At 31.9% G+C, this 16,588-nt stretch overlaps 5 protein-coding genes across 7 annotated transcripts in view; 3 read left to right on the plus strand and 2 right to left on the minus strand.

The window, feature by feature from the left end:
- The window catches only part of LOC124537670 (guanine nucleotide-binding protein G(o) subunit alpha), a 48,202-nt gene extending 45,332 nt beyond the window's left edge, over positions 1-2,870 (minus strand). The window contains exon 1 of one of the 2 annotated variants that reach the window (XM_047114586.1): positions 2,504-2,870. In XM_047114586.1, the coding sequence (XP_046970542.1) occupies positions 2,504-2,621 (118 nt within the window). In that variant the 5' untranslated portion in view covers positions 2,622-2,870. Of the gene's footprint in view, positions 1-810; positions 1,299-2,503 lie in introns of those variants that run through there. The other variant, XM_047114585.1, reaches the window with a different exon arrangement.
- A 915-nt stretch (positions 2,871-3,785) lies between these two features.
- On the plus strand, positions 3,786-5,726 carry LOC124537667 (X-ray repair cross-complementing protein 6). Its single transcript, XM_047114580.1, has one exon. It carries the CDS (start codon positions 3,908-3,910, stop codon positions 5,666-5,668), a length of 1,761 nt encoding a protein of 586 aa, XP_046970536.1. The 5' UTR covers positions 3,786-3,907; the 3' UTR covers positions 5,669-5,726.
- A 483-nt stretch (positions 5,727-6,209) lies between these two features.
- LOC124537672 (DNA replication complex GINS protein PSF3) lies at positions 6,210-7,266 on the plus strand. The gene is made up of 3 exons (XM_047114588.1): positions 6,210-6,366; positions 6,437-6,705; positions 6,937-7,266. Exons 1-3 carry the CDS (start codon positions 6,276-6,278, stop codon positions 7,159-7,161), a joined length of 585 nt encoding a protein of 194 aa, XP_046970544.1. The 5' UTR covers positions 6,210-6,275; the 3' UTR covers positions 7,162-7,266.
- A 300-nt stretch (positions 7,267-7,566) lies between these two features.
- LOC124537671 (cyclin-dependent-like kinase 5) lies at positions 7,567-9,252 on the minus strand. The gene is made up of 2 exons (XM_047114587.1): positions 8,511-9,252; positions 7,567-8,391 (listed from the first exon to the last, which is right to left on the minus strand). The coding sequence occupies exons 1-2, from the start codon at positions 9,166-9,168 to the stop codon at positions 8,153-8,155; spliced, it is 897 nt and encodes a 298-aa protein (XP_046970543.1). The 5' UTR covers positions 9,169-9,252; the 3' UTR covers positions 7,567-8,152.
- Positions 9,253-9,658: 406 nt separating this feature from the next.
- LOC124537669 (peptidyl-prolyl cis-trans isomerase FKBP8-like) lies at positions 9,659-15,291 on the plus strand. 2 transcript variants are annotated; one of them, XM_047114583.1, is made up of 8 exons: positions 9,659-9,909; positions 10,013-10,221; positions 10,298-10,444; positions 11,099-11,361; positions 11,985-12,231; positions 13,108-13,410; positions 14,490-14,596; positions 14,918-15,291. In XM_047114583.1, exons 2-7 carry the CDS (start codon positions 10,030-10,032, stop codon positions 14,574-14,576), a joined length of 1,239 nt encoding a protein of 412 aa, XP_046970539.1. In that variant the 5' UTR covers positions 9,659-9,909; positions 10,013-10,029; the 3' UTR covers positions 14,577-14,596; positions 14,918-15,291. The 2 variants fall into 2 exon arrangements, with proteins under 2 accessions (XP_046970539.1, XP_046970540.1); XM_047114584.1 differs by having other exon boundaries at positions 13,108-13,377.
- Positions 15,292-16,588: the final 1,297 nt, after the last annotated feature.

Below are 16,588 nucleotides of genomic sequence, written 5' to 3' on the forward strand. Positions count from 1 at the left end.
TAGCCATTATGCTTTCATTTTCCAACAGTAAATGCATGTGTGGTTTTTTAATCTTTTCTTGTTACACAGAGATGGGTTGTAGTTTCATGTATGTCAACTATGTTACATCTATTACATATAGAACTATATATCACCTTATAAACAAATATAAAATCTTCTTTTACTCAGATTTCAACTACTCAGCTGCTTTTTACTATAAGTATATTTTTAAATGGCAATAATAATGGATATACATTTATTCATATAACATAAAATACATATTATATGTTTTATATTGTTTCAGTTGTGTTGATATATAAATTATTATGAGGAAAATGTGATATGCAGGAAAAATTATTACACATTGTATTACTGATATACACTTTTACAATAAATTAGTTTAAACAAACTACAAGTGTTTGTAGTTTGTTTAAACTAATTTAAACTGAAAGTATTATGAATTTTATTGATTGACACAAACGAAATTAGAAAAAAATATTTTTTATTGCTGTATTATTAGTATGTTAATTATGAAACAAATAAACACTTTCGTACGAATACGGAACAATGATGCATACCAGCATATTGATTACTTTCAAGAGAAAGCTAATTGCAATTCCTACATGCCTCTGACCTGATTGTATGTAATCATCGATAAATTTAAGTAAGCACCTATTTATTCATTCATTATTTTATATGAGTACTTGATATTTGAATATGTAGCGTTTTATAAACCGCAAATAAACATTCGTTAACAACTTGCACAAACCCAAAAAGGCAAGTTGGGGTGCGGCCATGAGTACCGGCAACTACATTACCGACAAATCGTACCTAGCAGCAGTAACTTTATATCTTTAGAGGCTTGAATGCCATCCTCTTTCAAGTCCCTCTCGATCTGTCGGCTTCGGGCAGCCGCCGCGCGCTCCTCGGCCGACTGAGTACAACCCATGTCGGCAGCTGTTCCTGTGCTCTGGCTGCCGTCCGCCCCGACTCCCGAGCCGGGCGCGCTCTCACCGCTCCCTTTGCATACGCTCCGATCGCGTCCTGCCGCCCCGGCCTAACCGGAGCCACCCTACACAACGTTAACACTCAACACAGTAACCTAACTATATCACTGATCACTGTTTCAGCGTGTTAAAACACTTGTAAAAACGATCGAATCTTTGTAACTTTCACGATCCTGTACTAAACACGACACTCAAAACCGTAACGACAGCGAAAACTTTAATTGATTTTATGAATTCATATGAGATAATGGCGGCCGGATGACAAGCACCAGCTCCACTCCGTGACGACTGACGGCGACCGCGCCCCGCTCGACTGACGTTCGGCTTGATTCGGCATCGTTCGTTCCGGCTCTCTCACACATGCGTAAAACTAAACGCTCACGAGAAAGAGTAGAAAAATTATGTTAAAATAATACGACTGCCCAAAAAGATATTAAAATTACGATATTTTTATATTTTGGGTTTATATATTGGGGTTGGTAAAGCTATTTTGAACCTTATTTAATTATTATTACTAAAGTAATTGTTTTAATATAATATCAATAATTTAATTATTACAAATTAAATACAGCTATCTATTTAAAATAAGTAATGGGTATTAATTCATACAAATATTACCCGAAATAAATCAGTTTCTATAATAGAATTAATGTTAATAATTGATACGTAAAATAATATATAAAACATTTTAAAATAAATGGCAGATGATGCTGTTACAGCATGTAGTTGGTAATATTGATAACGATAAGTTATCGCCCTGCCTAATCGACATCACTTGGCAATACCCCAAAGAAGTTATAGCCTACAGGTAGTTTCCAGTGATTGAGACAACGACGACCGTTGTCTGGAAATAAGTTACATTACTATTATAATTAAACTAGTAGATTAGGCCGTATAAGAGAGTTACATCAAACAAACAATATTATGTTTGTACATATTTTTAAAAATAAAATTTCTAGAAGTATTTCTGGATCGTGTCTGCAAATGTGGAAATAGGTAGTCTTATGTAAAAAAATAAAAATTATACTATTTTCTTTTGCTACATTATCAATTAATTTTATAATAAATATTTATAATAAAGTTTAATCAAATACCTGGATTACTTTATATTTATGCAACAAACTTATTATTAATTATTTATATAGAATAAATATCCACAAAGCTGTATGTAAGCATTAGTTCGTTTCGTCTAAACATGTACCGACTACCGTCCCTACTTTTGTTCAGTGCTTCACTTAATATGAATAGATATTTAAAATAAAGAAAAAATATTTTTTATTGTCCATGACAAATACTTATTAATTTATAGCGTTTGTTTCAAGGAGCAAATACTTAGTTACTATTTTTCATCAAATTGGGTACCTATTGGGAAAAAATATCATAAAGCAACAAGCGGACCGGTAATACAAATGCTCTGGATGCCGGCATCAGAAAGAACGGACGGGCAGTCGATAGAGCACCGGCGGGCGCGGGACTTGCGCGCGCATCATCGAAAAAGAGAGAGGAAGCCCTATTACCAAGGAGCAGCAGCTTGATGTCCTTGGCGGCCTGGATGCCATCCTCCTTCAGGTTCTTCTCGATCTGCTTGCTGCGTGCAAGAGCGGCGCGCTCCTCAGCGGACGAGGCGCAGCCCATGGCGATAGCGCGCACGGCCTGGCTCGCTACGCGCGGCAGCGCCGTGCTCCTTGCATGCTCGCGGCTCGTCGTCGCGCGCAGGGAGCGCCGCGCACGCGCACGATCGCGCACGCGTGCTACTGGTACGGATTTGTCGTGCCCGAGGGCCACGTCACACGGCTCTGATCGCCGCTACGCTGTCGCAAGCTCACTCGAGATCGGTCTCGGCGGCACGACTAGATGGCACCGCGACGTGATCCCGCTAACGAATGACGGGTCGCGCACGCCCGTGACGCCGGCTGCACTGCGCAAGCTCGCGCCTCGCGCCCTGCCTGCCTCGCCCGCCCGGTGCCCCCTGACACGCTAATCACACCCTCCGCTGGGTGGTTATAGGATTCGCTTACAGTACTAGTCTTTTCTTGCTAATATTCAATCGGTTAACAATGAGTATGCAAACGTTGCAAATTTTGTTAATAGCATCCCGTTAATCATTCTGTTGAGAAGTAACAACGCAATAGGAAAGAACAAGTTTTTCCTATCGAGCTATTCTGTTTTATTTTTTAAGGACAAAACACTTCATTTTCATAAAATTTATCGACTTTTCTGAAAAAAATATAAAAAGATACAATTATTTCATTTTTTGAGTTTATTTAACTCAACTAATCAATTATTTAGAAATTTTCGGTGCCCAAAAAATTACTTTTCAGAGCTCTAAAACTTAAACTGGTAGAACCATATTCCAAAAAAAGTGAGACTAAAGGAGAAATCTCAATCAAAAAGTAAATTTAAAATCAATGCTAAAACATGAGATACAACACTATTCACACAGATATCAATCAAGTAACAGTACTACAACTTGTTAATATTACTTTTTTTCCTGTCTTCTCCAAATATATGTTATATTATAGAATATATTTGTATTTCTTTGTGCCTGAATTAATTTGTAATTCTTAACGTATCAATGTGACTATGACTTTTTTACGATGAATCGTCCGTAGATGTTAATCACTTGTAAGCTATCAAATTATTGAATTTCATTAATAGTTCCCTCAGTTTCATAAACATCGTTTATTTAATGCCAATAACAATTAGGTGAAATTCAAGATTGGATTTTATAAACCTTTAATTGAATCATCTTTGCCTAAAAATAAAAAGAGGTAACAGAATAGAAAAAGAAATGTCAATTTTGACAGTCGTTTCCGTCAATTGACTATAACCGTCATTTTATGTTTACAAACCTAATTTTATGAAAGTTTAATACTTTAAGAAACATTTGAATTGAACCAAAATACAATATTATTAATAGTATGGATTCCGATGAAGAGAATGACTATCAACCATCATGGAGAGGTGTGCCTGGTACAATTATTTTAATTAATGCGTTTGAAAATTCAAAGCACAATATATTTGCAACTGTACATGTTGCAACATGTCGTCTGATAAAACAACATTTACGATCTTCGAGCAGTCAAAACATTAGCGTTTGCATATTCGGTACCGAAGAGACCACTGCTTCTGCTTTTGACACTAAACCAGTTGTTGAGATAATTCCCCTAACTTCTCCAAGTCTCGACGATTATAATAAACTTAAAAATTGCGATATAACTTCATATAAAGAAGCTAAAGAATTAAAGCTATCAGATGTGTTATGGCATTGTAGCAAGACATTTGCCAATTGTAAAAAACAGTTGTCTTCTAAAACTGTTGTCATGTTGACCTGCCTCGATACCCCACCTATTGGAGTAGATCAAAAGCCAACTCTTAACCGAGCGATAGACTTGGTTGATGCAAGTATAAATATGAGAATAATAAATGTTTCACAACATGAGTACCAAGTACATACATACTACGAAAAACTTTTCACAATAGCAAATAGAGGGCTAGATTTTGTTATACCAAAACCTGTATGGGATTCTGCAGAGATTGAAAAGCTAATGTATCAAGAGTCACACAGACATTTAGCTGTAGCAAAATTAAATTTCGAAATTGGTGAGGGCTTCAACATTGGAGTTGGTTTGTACACACTGCTGAAGAGGCCCGGGCAAAATTTTAAAACGAAAGTTAATTTAGATAGAGATACTAATACAGTTCTAACAAGTATGACAAAAACCATGAAAGTCACTGTAGGGGATGGTGAGGATAGTCAACCGAAACAAATTCCATTACTGAAATCAGAGTTACTATATTATCAAGACATTGGAGGTGAAAGGATCGAGTTCACTGACAGTGAAAAAAAATTAATAAACAATCCATTTGGTCCACCTATGTTAAAACTATTAGGTTTTAAACCTGCAACCATTGTATGTAAAGAGAAATGGTACTTGAAAATGGGTTACTTTCTATTTCCAAATGAAAGTATTATAGAAGGTTCGACAGTAGCTTTCAAAGCTTTACACAGAGCTTGCAAAGATATGGACATGGTTGCTATTTGTGTTCTGTCACCAAGAGTGAATGCTAAGCCACTTATCGTAGCTTTAAGCCCTTGTTCAAGACCCCTTAACTTAGATGTAGAAATTGGCTTTGATGTTGTTATTATTCCATTTGTTGAAAGTGTCAGAGAACTAAATATAAATGAGGATGATGAGAATGAGGCAAGCCCGTCTGTTGAAAAAGCACATAAAACATTAATGTCAAATATTTTGAATAAAATAACAGTTGATTTTAAAGCAGACATGTTTATAAATCCCAAATTAGAATTGGAATATAGAGCTATAGAAGCAATTGCTTTGGAGGATGATGATAATGAACCATTTATTGATACAACAAAGGCTAATCCTGATCAGTTTCAGGACATTGACGAGGATTTGTTTGAAGAACTGTTTGGACCGTTTGGGGCCTTATCTATAAAAAGAACTGCTTCATCATCAGCCCAAAGTGGCACCAAAAAACAAAAAGTTGATAATATTGATGAAGATCTCTTAAGTAATAGACTACAAAGTGAAAAAGTCAATGAGTATACAGTACCACAATTAAAACAAATATTAAAATATAAGGATATCAAAAATTTACCAGCTTTAACTGGATTGAAGAAGAGTGAACTTGTTGAATTGGTTTATAAGCATTGTTAATAAAGTGTTGTATTAATTATTAAGTACTCAATTAAAAGTTTTGTTATCTTTATTCTTACTAAGAGTTTTATTTATTTCTGAAAAGGTATTCAATGTTTTTTTTCATTAAGAATATCTTACCACTATTCGGAAATAGAATGTATTTCGTAAACTAAATACAAAAAAACAACCTCATTTATTTGTCTTTTTGTACATTTTGTAAAACTATTTTTAATAGTTAATTTCTTCACAAAAAAATTTATGAGGCTTGTTTAATGGAAACAATAAAGACAATATTCTAACCAATTTTACAAGCGTATCTGAATTGGACTATTATTATTATGTAATCAACCTGCAATACATGCTTGATTGTAATAGTTTAGTTCACGGATATCAGAAAACTAGCTGAGAATTTGGAATCTAAGTTAATTTTTATTGGTCAACTAGCAATTTTTTTTCTATTTGGCAACTTCATTATTATTAAGAAGTTGGTACTTCTGCTTTACTGTCAATTTTCAAATGACAAAGCCGGTATTTATTGTATGGTCCCAATTGTCAATGTCAACTGTCAAGACTGAAAACCTTATTTTGTTATTTTTATTAAATTCCATTCCTTCCATATATTATTATGTCCAGTTCAAATTACCTTTCAATATCCGATATTTTAGTAACAAATGAAAAAGTTCCGTGTAAATTTTTGCTAGATTTACCTAAAATGGGTAATGTTTTTTTCATCTCAGTAAAGTTTTGCAAGTTGTTCTATTTCAATTACTTTTTTATACCTTTTAGGTTTTTTGGATCCTTCTGCTGCTGAAAATGACCTAAAAGCTGGAACTAATATAGAAATACCTTTATGGCTTGCTGAATCGTTGTATTCACGAAGACCGCCGTTAGTAAGTGTGGATCTACCTAAAATATATAAAGAAACATATAGAGAAATCCTTAACGCTGATGCATGTACAGTTGATATGCATAAATTGGGACAGCATTTTTATGAACTGGGGTGTTATATTGCAAAACATGATATCAAAAGTGAAGTTTCAGCGACACTTTTAAATGTAAGTTACCTTAATTTAATTAATGTATTTTCAATCTAAAATTATTTGTTTACTTATGTAAAAGAAGGGATAAAAGTCCTGAATTCATGAATTTTAAAAACATTTGAATATGTATGTATAACTAAAGCAAGCCTGAACATATATTCATGTAACAATTTTTTTAGAGTTTATATAGTATATTATCATTACCAGTTTATAAAAATCTAATAAAATATTAATCTATATTTACAGACATATAGACAAAGATTCAAAATGATACTATCAGCAAGTGTATCAACTGATTCTATAAATTCTGTACAACCCTTATCAGCAAGCGAGCGTGAAAGAACTAAATCCGCAGTTGTTACAGAAAGGGCTCTTTCTAGTTGGCTAAAAATAGGCGACTGCCCCCTTACAACAGCTAGTATGGTAGCGAATCACAGAAAAAGGAAGAGAGCAGAAATGGAATTGTTATAGAAAGTAATATTTTAAATTAAGGATAAATGAACTAACATTGTCTAAATATTAACTTATTTGTAATACAAGCACACACTAAATACTAAAATAAAGTTTTTTGTTTAATTCAAATATTTAATGAACTTCACTATAAAATGGTATACAGTCAGTTATAATTAAATTCAGTCAGACCTGAAAAATTTATTTCTATTAGTAATTTATATACCCTAATAAATTATTTTACAATAGAAATTCAATGAGATCGTATTAACTAGAGCAATTTCCTTATTATTATATCAATTATTGTTTTTTTATACATTAAGACATATAATGCAGAAAGCTAACTAACTCAAATTCAACAAGCTCTATGTTAATAGGCTACAAATTCTTTACCCTTATTAAAAATAATGTAAACATTACTTTAAAAAAAAAATAACAAAATGTTGCCACCTGATATAAATAATTCCTGATTATTTTTAATTTCATCATGAAGGCATCTAGCAAATTAAACCTATTAAAATCAACAGACAATGCAAACAAATAAAGAATATCATTTAAATTTTTAATCCTAAAAACACTAATTTCAATCTAATAATCCAGTTATATATCCTATTTTCTAATGTATACTATCACATCTACCGATTAGTCAATCTAATATACAAATAAATTAAATTCTTATTATAAATGCAAGATGCAAAATAATTTGGCAGTTAAATATGTTAAAAAATGTTTGCTACATAAATTCTTGTTACACTTATATTAAATAATATCAGTAATAATAAAATGCACAGATAAGCTTAATCATTGATGATTCAAACATATTGTATATACTTTTTGCGAATACTCAATGATGTAAACTTTCACTGTATGATCTCTGTCAAACAAATACAAAAGCATTATTTTTCTAGAAAATTCATGGGTCTTCTTCACAACACTGTTGCACTTCATCAATGTCTTGATTCTTAACACTAAATAAGAGTTCCGAGGTACACCTGTAGGGGTGTATTGATTGTTAACATCGGTCATTCTTGACCGATGGATTGAGGTCATGGAAATAAGCATGTGCCATAGCATCGTCAGCAGGCATTCTTAAAGCTGGGTTGCATGTGAGCAGACGAGTCAGGAGATCTCTTCCTCGTGCTGGCAGCCTTGGTACTACTTGCGCAAGACCCAAGCTAGGTTGGTAAGCTGCTAGTGGTTTATAATCTGGTAATTGTGTTACTCCTGCCCAGGTGTCTTCATTTGGTGTACCTATAAGAAAAAGCTTATGTTAAATTTGAAGAGATACATAATATTTAAAATATTTAAGAATAAAAGAAGATATTTAATTTTATAATTAAAATAAAAAATTTAATAAACTTGTATCCTACCAAGCAGCTTAAAAATTCTTTTGAGTTGATCATCAACATCAGAACCAGGAAACAGAGGTCTTCCAGAATTTGCAAGTTCAGCAAAAATGCACCCAGCTGACCACATATCAATACTAGTTGTATATAACTTAGCCCCAAATAAAACATCAGGGGGTCTGTACCATAGGGTAACAACCTCTGCCGAGTAACATTTTACAGGAATACCAAATGCTCTTGCAAGGCCAAAATCGGCTAATTTTAATTCACCATTTTTGTTTATTAGTAAATTTTGTGGTTTTAAATCACGATGAAGTACATTGTGACTGTGACAAAAAGCGAGACCTCGAAGAAGCTGGTACATAAATGACTTGACCACGTCTAAATCGATTTCACCGTTAAGACTGTCGAAATATTTCTTTAAGTCTTGGTCGCAATGTTCAAAGACTAAAGTCAATTTTTTCTCACTGTGTAACACATCATACAGACGGACAATATTTTTATGCTTTAATTCCTTAAGTAGACATATCTCACGCAGGGCAGAAGATGGAACCCCTTCATCGTCATCATCCAATCTTACTCGTTTAAGTGCCACTATCTCATGAGTTTCTTTATTTTTTGCTTTAAAAACAGTGCCGTATGTGCCTTCACCGATTTTTTCGAGTTTTTCATATTTCTGCATTTTCAATAATTTGTATCAGTAAAGCGATTGGTTTTTAAAATTACAAAATGTAAATTTCAATTTGTGAAGGGTGTTTAATGTCATTGTCATCTTATGACATTTCACTTATAACAGATGGTTAAAGTATATTTTTATATTATTTTAAAATTATATAAATAAGGATCTTTTAATAATTATTAGTTATTTTTGTTTTGGATTTGAGCTGCCTTAAAATCTATTTGAATTATATATAACGATTCAATAAATAGCTATTCTTTAATTAAGTAGACATCATTTGGTGAACATGTAAATTTACTTCGTGTAAAACGAAATCTCAGTTTTTAGCGCTTATTTCGTTATTTATAAGCATAAACTGATGATGGAGGTGCAAAAGTGTAGTCGTCCAAAAAAGTACTTCCAATTGCGAAAATAAACAGAATAATTCAGCACCACAAGTCATTTAAACGACTACATACTATATATTCTATTTCTAATAGGTACACAAACATATGACTTTTCGTGTCTTATCGTTAATGTAAACTGTATTTTTTATCTGTGTGCAAAATACATAGTTCTTGTACATTTTGGCAAAATTTCATTACATTCAACAAACAAATGGTCAATCAATTCAGAAAGTTGAATTGTCATCTTAACACGTATTTCATACAATTAAATTAGGTATAAATGTCAAGTGTTATGATCTTTGTTTATATTTCGTATTAAGGTATAAAATAAAAATACATCTTTTATAAAAATAAAAAGGTAGGTTTATCACAAAATGTTGTATAATTAATATATACGCAATTTTAAGTTATGCATTAGCAAACTGGTTATTTACGTAGTTAAATATTCTATAAATCACCAGAAAAAAATTGCTTGAAGATGAGTGGAGGAGAGCCTACGTCGATTGACAAGTCTGAGAGTAGTTCGTTTGAAGACCTAGCTTCAGCCGCAGCGCATGAGATCGAGGAAGCGAAACTTGCTGAGGCAGCTGCTGCAGAAAAGGAAAAACATGGTGATAAACCGGTTGAAGAATGGCAGGATGTGTTAGGCTCAGGGGCACTTTTAAAGAAGGTAAAAATGATTCTATTTTTAAAATGTTTCAACTGGAGTTTAAGTTATTTAGAAAACAAGTTTGTTTTTCTCTTAGATTCTAAAGACAGGCGATGAATCAGAGGGCTCAAGACCACAAAGAACAGATATCTGCAGAATTAGTTATGAACTTAAATTACGGGACGGGACTCAAGATCTAGTAGAGAAACGGGATCATGTTAAGATATATTTGGGTGACAATGAAGTAAGTTAATATTATTTATTTAGTCAATTACATATTTAAATTTTTAATAATTAAGTTCATTGACGATGTTGTGTTATCATTGTGGTAATTAATTCCTTATCATTACCTGATTATTATCTCATTTAATTTCTTGTCTGTGATTGTTATGGTTAATTGACCTTAAAGCTAAAGTGTATGTTAGAAATTAAATGATGATAGTTACGGAAATCTTATGATTAAATAAGAATTATATTCAAGACAAATTTATTTTTTATTAACAAGAATGAAGGCGAAAATTATGAATGATTTAAATATTCCTTGAGATTATATTATTATTAACAAAATACCATAGTTTATATGATATATGAAGTGTAACTGGATATTTTATAAATATAGCAATTAGTAAAGTAGCTTCCATCAAAATGTCCACAATTCATTTTAGTACCAATTTCTGGTCACAGTCAAAATGGTCACAAGACAAAATCGGCAAAAACATTAAATATGGCAAAAAATCATTTTTATTTACTTTGTATTAATAAACACATCTTTGAGGGAGTACTATTAAACCTGGCTCGGGTGTTTATTGATTATAAATTTTAGAAATTCATGTACCATTTTGTTTGCGATTTGCTCTTTAGTTCACTATATTTAATTTTCTTATCTGTGTAATTTCAGGTCCTTCAAGCATTGGACTTAGCACTGACTCTTATGTATAAAGGCGAAATTTGTCTTCTTCAAATAGCACCAAGGTTTGCATACGGAGAGGCAGGTCTCAAGCCCGGTGAGAGTTTGGGATTAGTCGGGGAAGTGAACGGACCCAAATATGAAGGTACACCGATTGATGCTGACACATGGCTTGAAGCTCGCCTAGAATTACATGACTGGACTGAGGAACCGGACCACGAAACATTACCTATTGCAGAAAGGATGGAAATTGGGTATGTGATAAAGCATATCTGTAAATAAATATAAATGAAAATGTTGTATTGGCAATAAATTAGAAACAAATCAGCCGTACTTGTACTTTTTTGAAAAATAATAAGACATCACTTTTTTAAACTGATCAATTTTCACGGTGTAGTAAAAAGTTGACAGTTGACTAAGGTCATACAGCCTAGAATTTAAAAAAAAAAATGTTTTGATGACATATCTGTAATAGACAAATATTTTAAAAGTAAAAATGATGCCAAGGTTGAATTTTTATCAACTTCCTTGTTTCAAATGATTGTTTATATTCTATAACTAAGATTTATAATTTTGTTTGATAATAGGAAGCTTATAAATTTGTTTGATAATTTAATTTAAAGTTAATAAAGTTAAAATATACATATTTTGTTATTATCTTTTTATTGCAAAATTTTTTTTTACTCTGAAATAACTGCATTAGTGAACTAAATTATTGATAAAAATTATAAAAATATCTATTTAAAAAGCTTATAGACTTTTGTTCATCACATGAGTTGATAATACTCATAGCTTACGCTTTATTGTCTCAAGTAATTTTGTATACATATATAGGGATTCATAATTAATCAATATAACATTGTATATGCAATTTTAGCACACGGCGTCGTTGTCGAGGTAATTGGTGGTACGGTCGTGGCGAGGCTCAGCTTGCTGTGCAGTTATATCGGCGGGCTCTTGATGTGCTCGATGAGAGCGAGGGTGGGATCACCGACCCCACGCCCTCTGGGGATATGGCCCCCACTTCGGATTCGCTCCACGCACTGTTGGAGGAAAGACTTCGAGTTTATAACAATATGGCAGCCGCGCAACTGAAGGCGGGAGCCTATGACGCAGCATTGCAAGTAAGGTCCATCTTATATATAGTAACTTACAATAGGCTATTTGACAATGCGAAAAATAAATTGTGAATTATTGTAAACAGTGTATATTATGAGTTTAAAAATGGTTATTCACTAACGAAATTTGAAAATAATACTTAATTTATTCAAAAATCAATAAATAAAAATGCATTTTTTGCAAACGTATGTCACGTGATACAAAACGCTCCTGATTGGCCGGGCTTATGATGAAGTCACTTTCTTGTAAACCTTGCTTTTCTACTATATGTACCACAGATTAAAGTACAGCATAGTGACGTCACCGACCCCATTGCAGCGCCATATTGTCCAAGTAGCGTTTTCGCGTGTTATTTAAATATGGAATTTTTAATATGATAGTTTTCGGCAAATATGTACTAGAAATGAAAAAATAAACTTTTACTCGGTTCCTTAAGCTCTACTAAATAATATAAAATGGATTTTAAAAACCAATCAAATAGCCTATTAATTTTTTAATGATACCGGTTACGACCATACGACCTGTCGTCACCACAGTAAGACACAAATTAGATGTAGCGACGGAAAATGCAATGGAATGAAAATAAAACCGATTACTGCCGATTTACACAACCAATAAAAATAGCTCCCTATCGCGCCATTCGACGCTATTCGTCGCTATTGATAATTTGGGATAGCGTACTCAATTCGGATGTGATCGGTTTTACGAATTGTGTCGTAAAACCGATAATTGTAAAAGTAAACCGATTGTAAAAGTTGTGTCGTACTATACCATTGTATATATATACAATTTTTTTTTTTTTTTTTTTTATTACGCTTACCGTGACGAATGTCGTACTATACCTGAGTATACCCGATTGAATTGTAAACGGAACCGTGCAGGCGGTGACGCGAGTGCTGACGTGCCAGCCGACGAACGCGAAGGCGCTGTACCGCAAGTCGCGCATACTGAGCGCGGTGGGGCGCGGGGGGGAGGCGCTGGAGGCGGCCCGCGCGGCGGCCCGGGCGGCGCCCTCCGACGGCGCAGTGCGCAGCGAGCTGGCAAGCTGCGAGCGTCAGCGCGCGCGCGACCGCTCGCTCGAGCGCCGCCTGGCGCGCCGCATGCTGGGCACGGGCGAGCCGGCGCCGGACAGCAAGCCCGGCACGGCCAAGGTACGGGCGGTACGCGGCGCACGTGACCGCAGTGTACGCAAGTATTCCTAATACACTAGTGACAGGTTTTATTGGGGTGTGGATTGCGACCAAATTAAAATAATGTTTTTTTTTTGTATTTTGTAAATTTAAAAAAAAAAAAACAGAAACAATTTTACAGTAATGTAATTTAGTAATTTTATAGTAATTTATCTATCTATCTATAGTAGAAATAATATGACTTTTTATATGTTGTAAATAAAATAAAAAAAAAAAACAGAAACAATTTTACAGTGATGTAATTTAGTAATTTTATAGTAATTTATCTATCTATCTATAGTAGAAATAATATGACTTTTTATATGTTGTAAATAAAATAAAAAAAAAAAACAGAAACAATTTTACAGTAATGTAATTTATCGATGTATTTGTTTTTTTAATTTTTTTTTAAAGCTAATTCACAATAAGTAATATGCAGACTTTCCCCACATAAATATATTTTTACTACAATGAAGTTATTTGTCACACGAATTAAAATTGAGGTTATCTTGACTTTCCCAATCAATCTCCGTCACATATTATTCAGCTCGTCATTTACTTTTTAAATTGAAGCGTATCTCCAAATTCTATTGTAAAGACTGTTGCTTCATTATTAAGATACACTACAAAAAATTAAATTATACTTTAGTTATATTATATTGATGTAATCTACATCTAATCTAAATATTATTCTTGTATGGGACATAATTTCTAACCAATCTCTTTAGCTTACTCTTTCATTGCTATCCATATCCATTTAATATGATTGGATATTCTATGCATACACAATGTATAGAAATAATTGTGTTAGTGAACTAAATAATGGGATATTGTATGTATACACAATGTATAGAATATCCAATCAATTAATAATGTAATAGAAGTATATAAAAATTGCTAGTCACAACAAATACTCTTTAAAAAACACTAAAAATATTTAATACTTGACATTTAAACGCGTTTCGTTACTAATTTTGTTTTATCGAACATTTGTTACATCCAACAATATTTTAATGATTTAAACCAAACTACTTAAAACTATGGAGGTCTATTGAAGTCGGAGAGGTGTAATATTCTTAATATATCCTCTGCAGATGTTAATGTGGGGCTCATTGCTCCTAAGCCTACTGGTGGGGGTGGCCAGCGTGCTTGTATATCGTTACAAGATGCAGTCTCAATGAGGACACGCTACACATAGCAAGTAATTTATAACTTAGTCATTTAAATGAACAAATCTATCTAACATTATAAAGACAAAAATAACTCTGTACATATGCCTGCTGATTATTTATAGCTAAACCATTGAACCAAATTAGCTTTAAGACAAAGAAGGAAATAAGCTATTTTTTATGACACCAACTAGTTGCTTATAGATACTGTTTAATGCTTTTTTGTATAAATAATTGTAATTCTAAATTGAATTTGGTGTGTAGGTTTCTAGAGATTGATTGATGTTTATTATTTTATATATATTAAAAATACAATAGAAAATTATTTTATGTATTTATTCTTTTGTTTACAGGTTAAAAATGAATAAATGGTAAGATAAGGGGAGAGGTGTATCAAGTTCTTGTGGTTCCAGAGTAATAATAAATGCAACATAGTTCTAGCTGTTTATATATCATCTAGCTTTAAATATTTACAAGTCGAAAAAGGAGAGATAACTTCGAGACAGAAGCAGTGAAAGAAAATCAGATTCATAACTCGCTAAAATTTATTTTTATAAATATAAAATCTTCCAATTTCCTACGCTATGCAGACTAGATAATTGCATTTCTTTTATTTTAGAATATTGGTCTAGAGCACTGGATTGAAAATATTTGTAACTATTTTTTTTTAATTGTATAAAATGGGTTTTAGGTTAGAAATACAGACAGATAAACCTTTGTATAATGACTACGGATTTTTATTTAATTATTTTAGCTTATTTTATGTTCAACTGTTTGATGTTTATTTAAAAGGCAGTGCCAATAAAATTGTATTATACATAATTTAAGTATCAAACATATTTATATATAACCTTCAAGGTTTAATAGTGTGATAGATAATATAATAATGCAAAGAAATATTTTTTGAAACTTTACATGCTTTAGGAAAGAAAAAAAAATTTGCATTCCAAATGTAAATATGTACTTACCTAATGTGCAGTCTTTTAATAGATTGTATTTTTTTATTTTGACTGTCATCTGCTTTCAACTTTCATTCCAAACGAAAAAAAAAACATATATCTTAAAGTATTAAGGTAAACATTTTTAACAGTTATGTCAGTTTGTATAAATACATCAAAACTATATCCAGGTGTAATTTGTTATATATTATTTAATTTATAATAATTACAAATTTACATATATATAATATTATTAATTTATTATTTAAATATATATATACATATTATATTTAAATATAAATATACATATATAATATTATTAATTTATTATTTAAATATATATATTTAATTTAATATATAATAAAATTTGATATTTTTTGTTTTTATTGTAAAAATTACTTGGTGCTTTTTCTAATCATTCGAAATTCTGGTAACACTGTGATTACGATTTTCATGCCCAGTTTATTAATTTAACTTTCACATAGTGAAAAACTTAGTATATAAATATACCTTATATTTTTGATTTTTCGCCTGTCATAATCACGTTTTTTTTTTTAAATTAGAAATAGATGTTAAAATTTATGTTATTTCCTTATATATGGTTTGGTAGGTCAATGGTGGTACCATTATTATGTAACAAGAAATAAAAAGCATTAAAAATATCTTAGTTTTATTGTGTTCTTCACATCAATACAATTATTCAGTGTTTATTTATATAAAATATTTGGAATGATGAAATATTTTAAAATATATATGTATATAAATAACTCTATTTCATAATAAAAATTAATAAATATCTTAATTGCTGCTTAAAGACATTCTGAATTTTTGTTTACGTTAACTAATACTGGTAGTAACTTATCTATTTATTATATTTTTGAGTTAAACATCATTTTTGAAGTGGTATTTTTGTTTGTTTGTTTGACTTTTATCAGCCAGTTTCATTTCCACAATGGCAAAGTTATTACTAAAACGGTTTGTCCCAAAAATTCTATTACTATATGTTTCAAGTTCCAACTCATTACTTGATTCTTTTTCGGCGTGATTAATAAATAAATCACGAAAACGATTTTGTGCAAGATTATA

This window comes from Vanessa cardui, chromosome 18, assembly GCF_905220365.1.
Source record: "Vanessa cardui chromosome 18, ilVanCard2.1, whole genome shotgun sequence".
Lineage (NCBI taxonomy): Eukaryota > Metazoa > Arthropoda > Insecta > Lepidoptera > Nymphalidae > Vanessa > Vanessa cardui.

What these genes read in the sequence shown, in the direction of transcription:
- LOC124537672 (XM_047114588.1), top strand. Translation starts at nt 6,276, where the DNA reads ATGTCCAGTTCAAATTACCTTTCAATATCCGATATTTTAGTAACAAAT. An exon ending in GCTAGATTTACCTAAAATGG is followed by an intron (nt 6,367 to 6,436) that starts GTAATGTTTTTT and finishes TATACCTTTTAG; the next exon opens with GTTTTTTGGATCCTTCTGCT. An exon ending in TTTCAGCGACACTTTTAAAT is followed by an intron (nt 6,706 to 6,936) that starts GTAAGTTACCTT and finishes CTATATTTACAG; the next exon opens with ACATATAGACAAAGATTCAA.
- LOC124537671 (XM_047114587.1), bottom strand. Translation starts at nt 9,168, where the DNA reads ATGCAGAAATATGAAAAACTCGAAAAAATCGGTGAAGGCACATACGGC. An exon ending in AAGAATTTTTAAGCTGCTTG is followed by an intron (nt 8,392 to 8,510) that starts GTAGGATACAAG and finishes TTTTTCTTATAG; the next exon opens with GTACACCAAATGAAGACACC.
- LOC124537667 (XM_047114580.1), top strand. Translation starts at nt 3,908, where the DNA reads ATGGATTCCGATGAAGAGAATGACTATCAACCATCATGGAGAGGTGTG.
- LOC124537669 (XM_047114583.1), top strand. Translation starts at nt 10,030, where the DNA reads ATGAGTGGAGGAGAGCCTACGTCGATTGACAAGTCTGAGAGTAGTTCG. An exon ending in GCAGAAAGGATGGAAATTGG is followed by an intron (nt 11,362 to 11,984) that starts GTATGTGATAAA and finishes ATGCAATTTTAG; the next exon opens with CACACGGCGTCGTTGTCGAG. An exon ending in CCTATGACGCAGCATTGCAA is followed by an intron (nt 12,232 to 13,107) that starts GTAAGGTCCATC and finishes GGAACCGTGCAG; the next exon opens with GCGGTGACGCGAGTGCTGAC.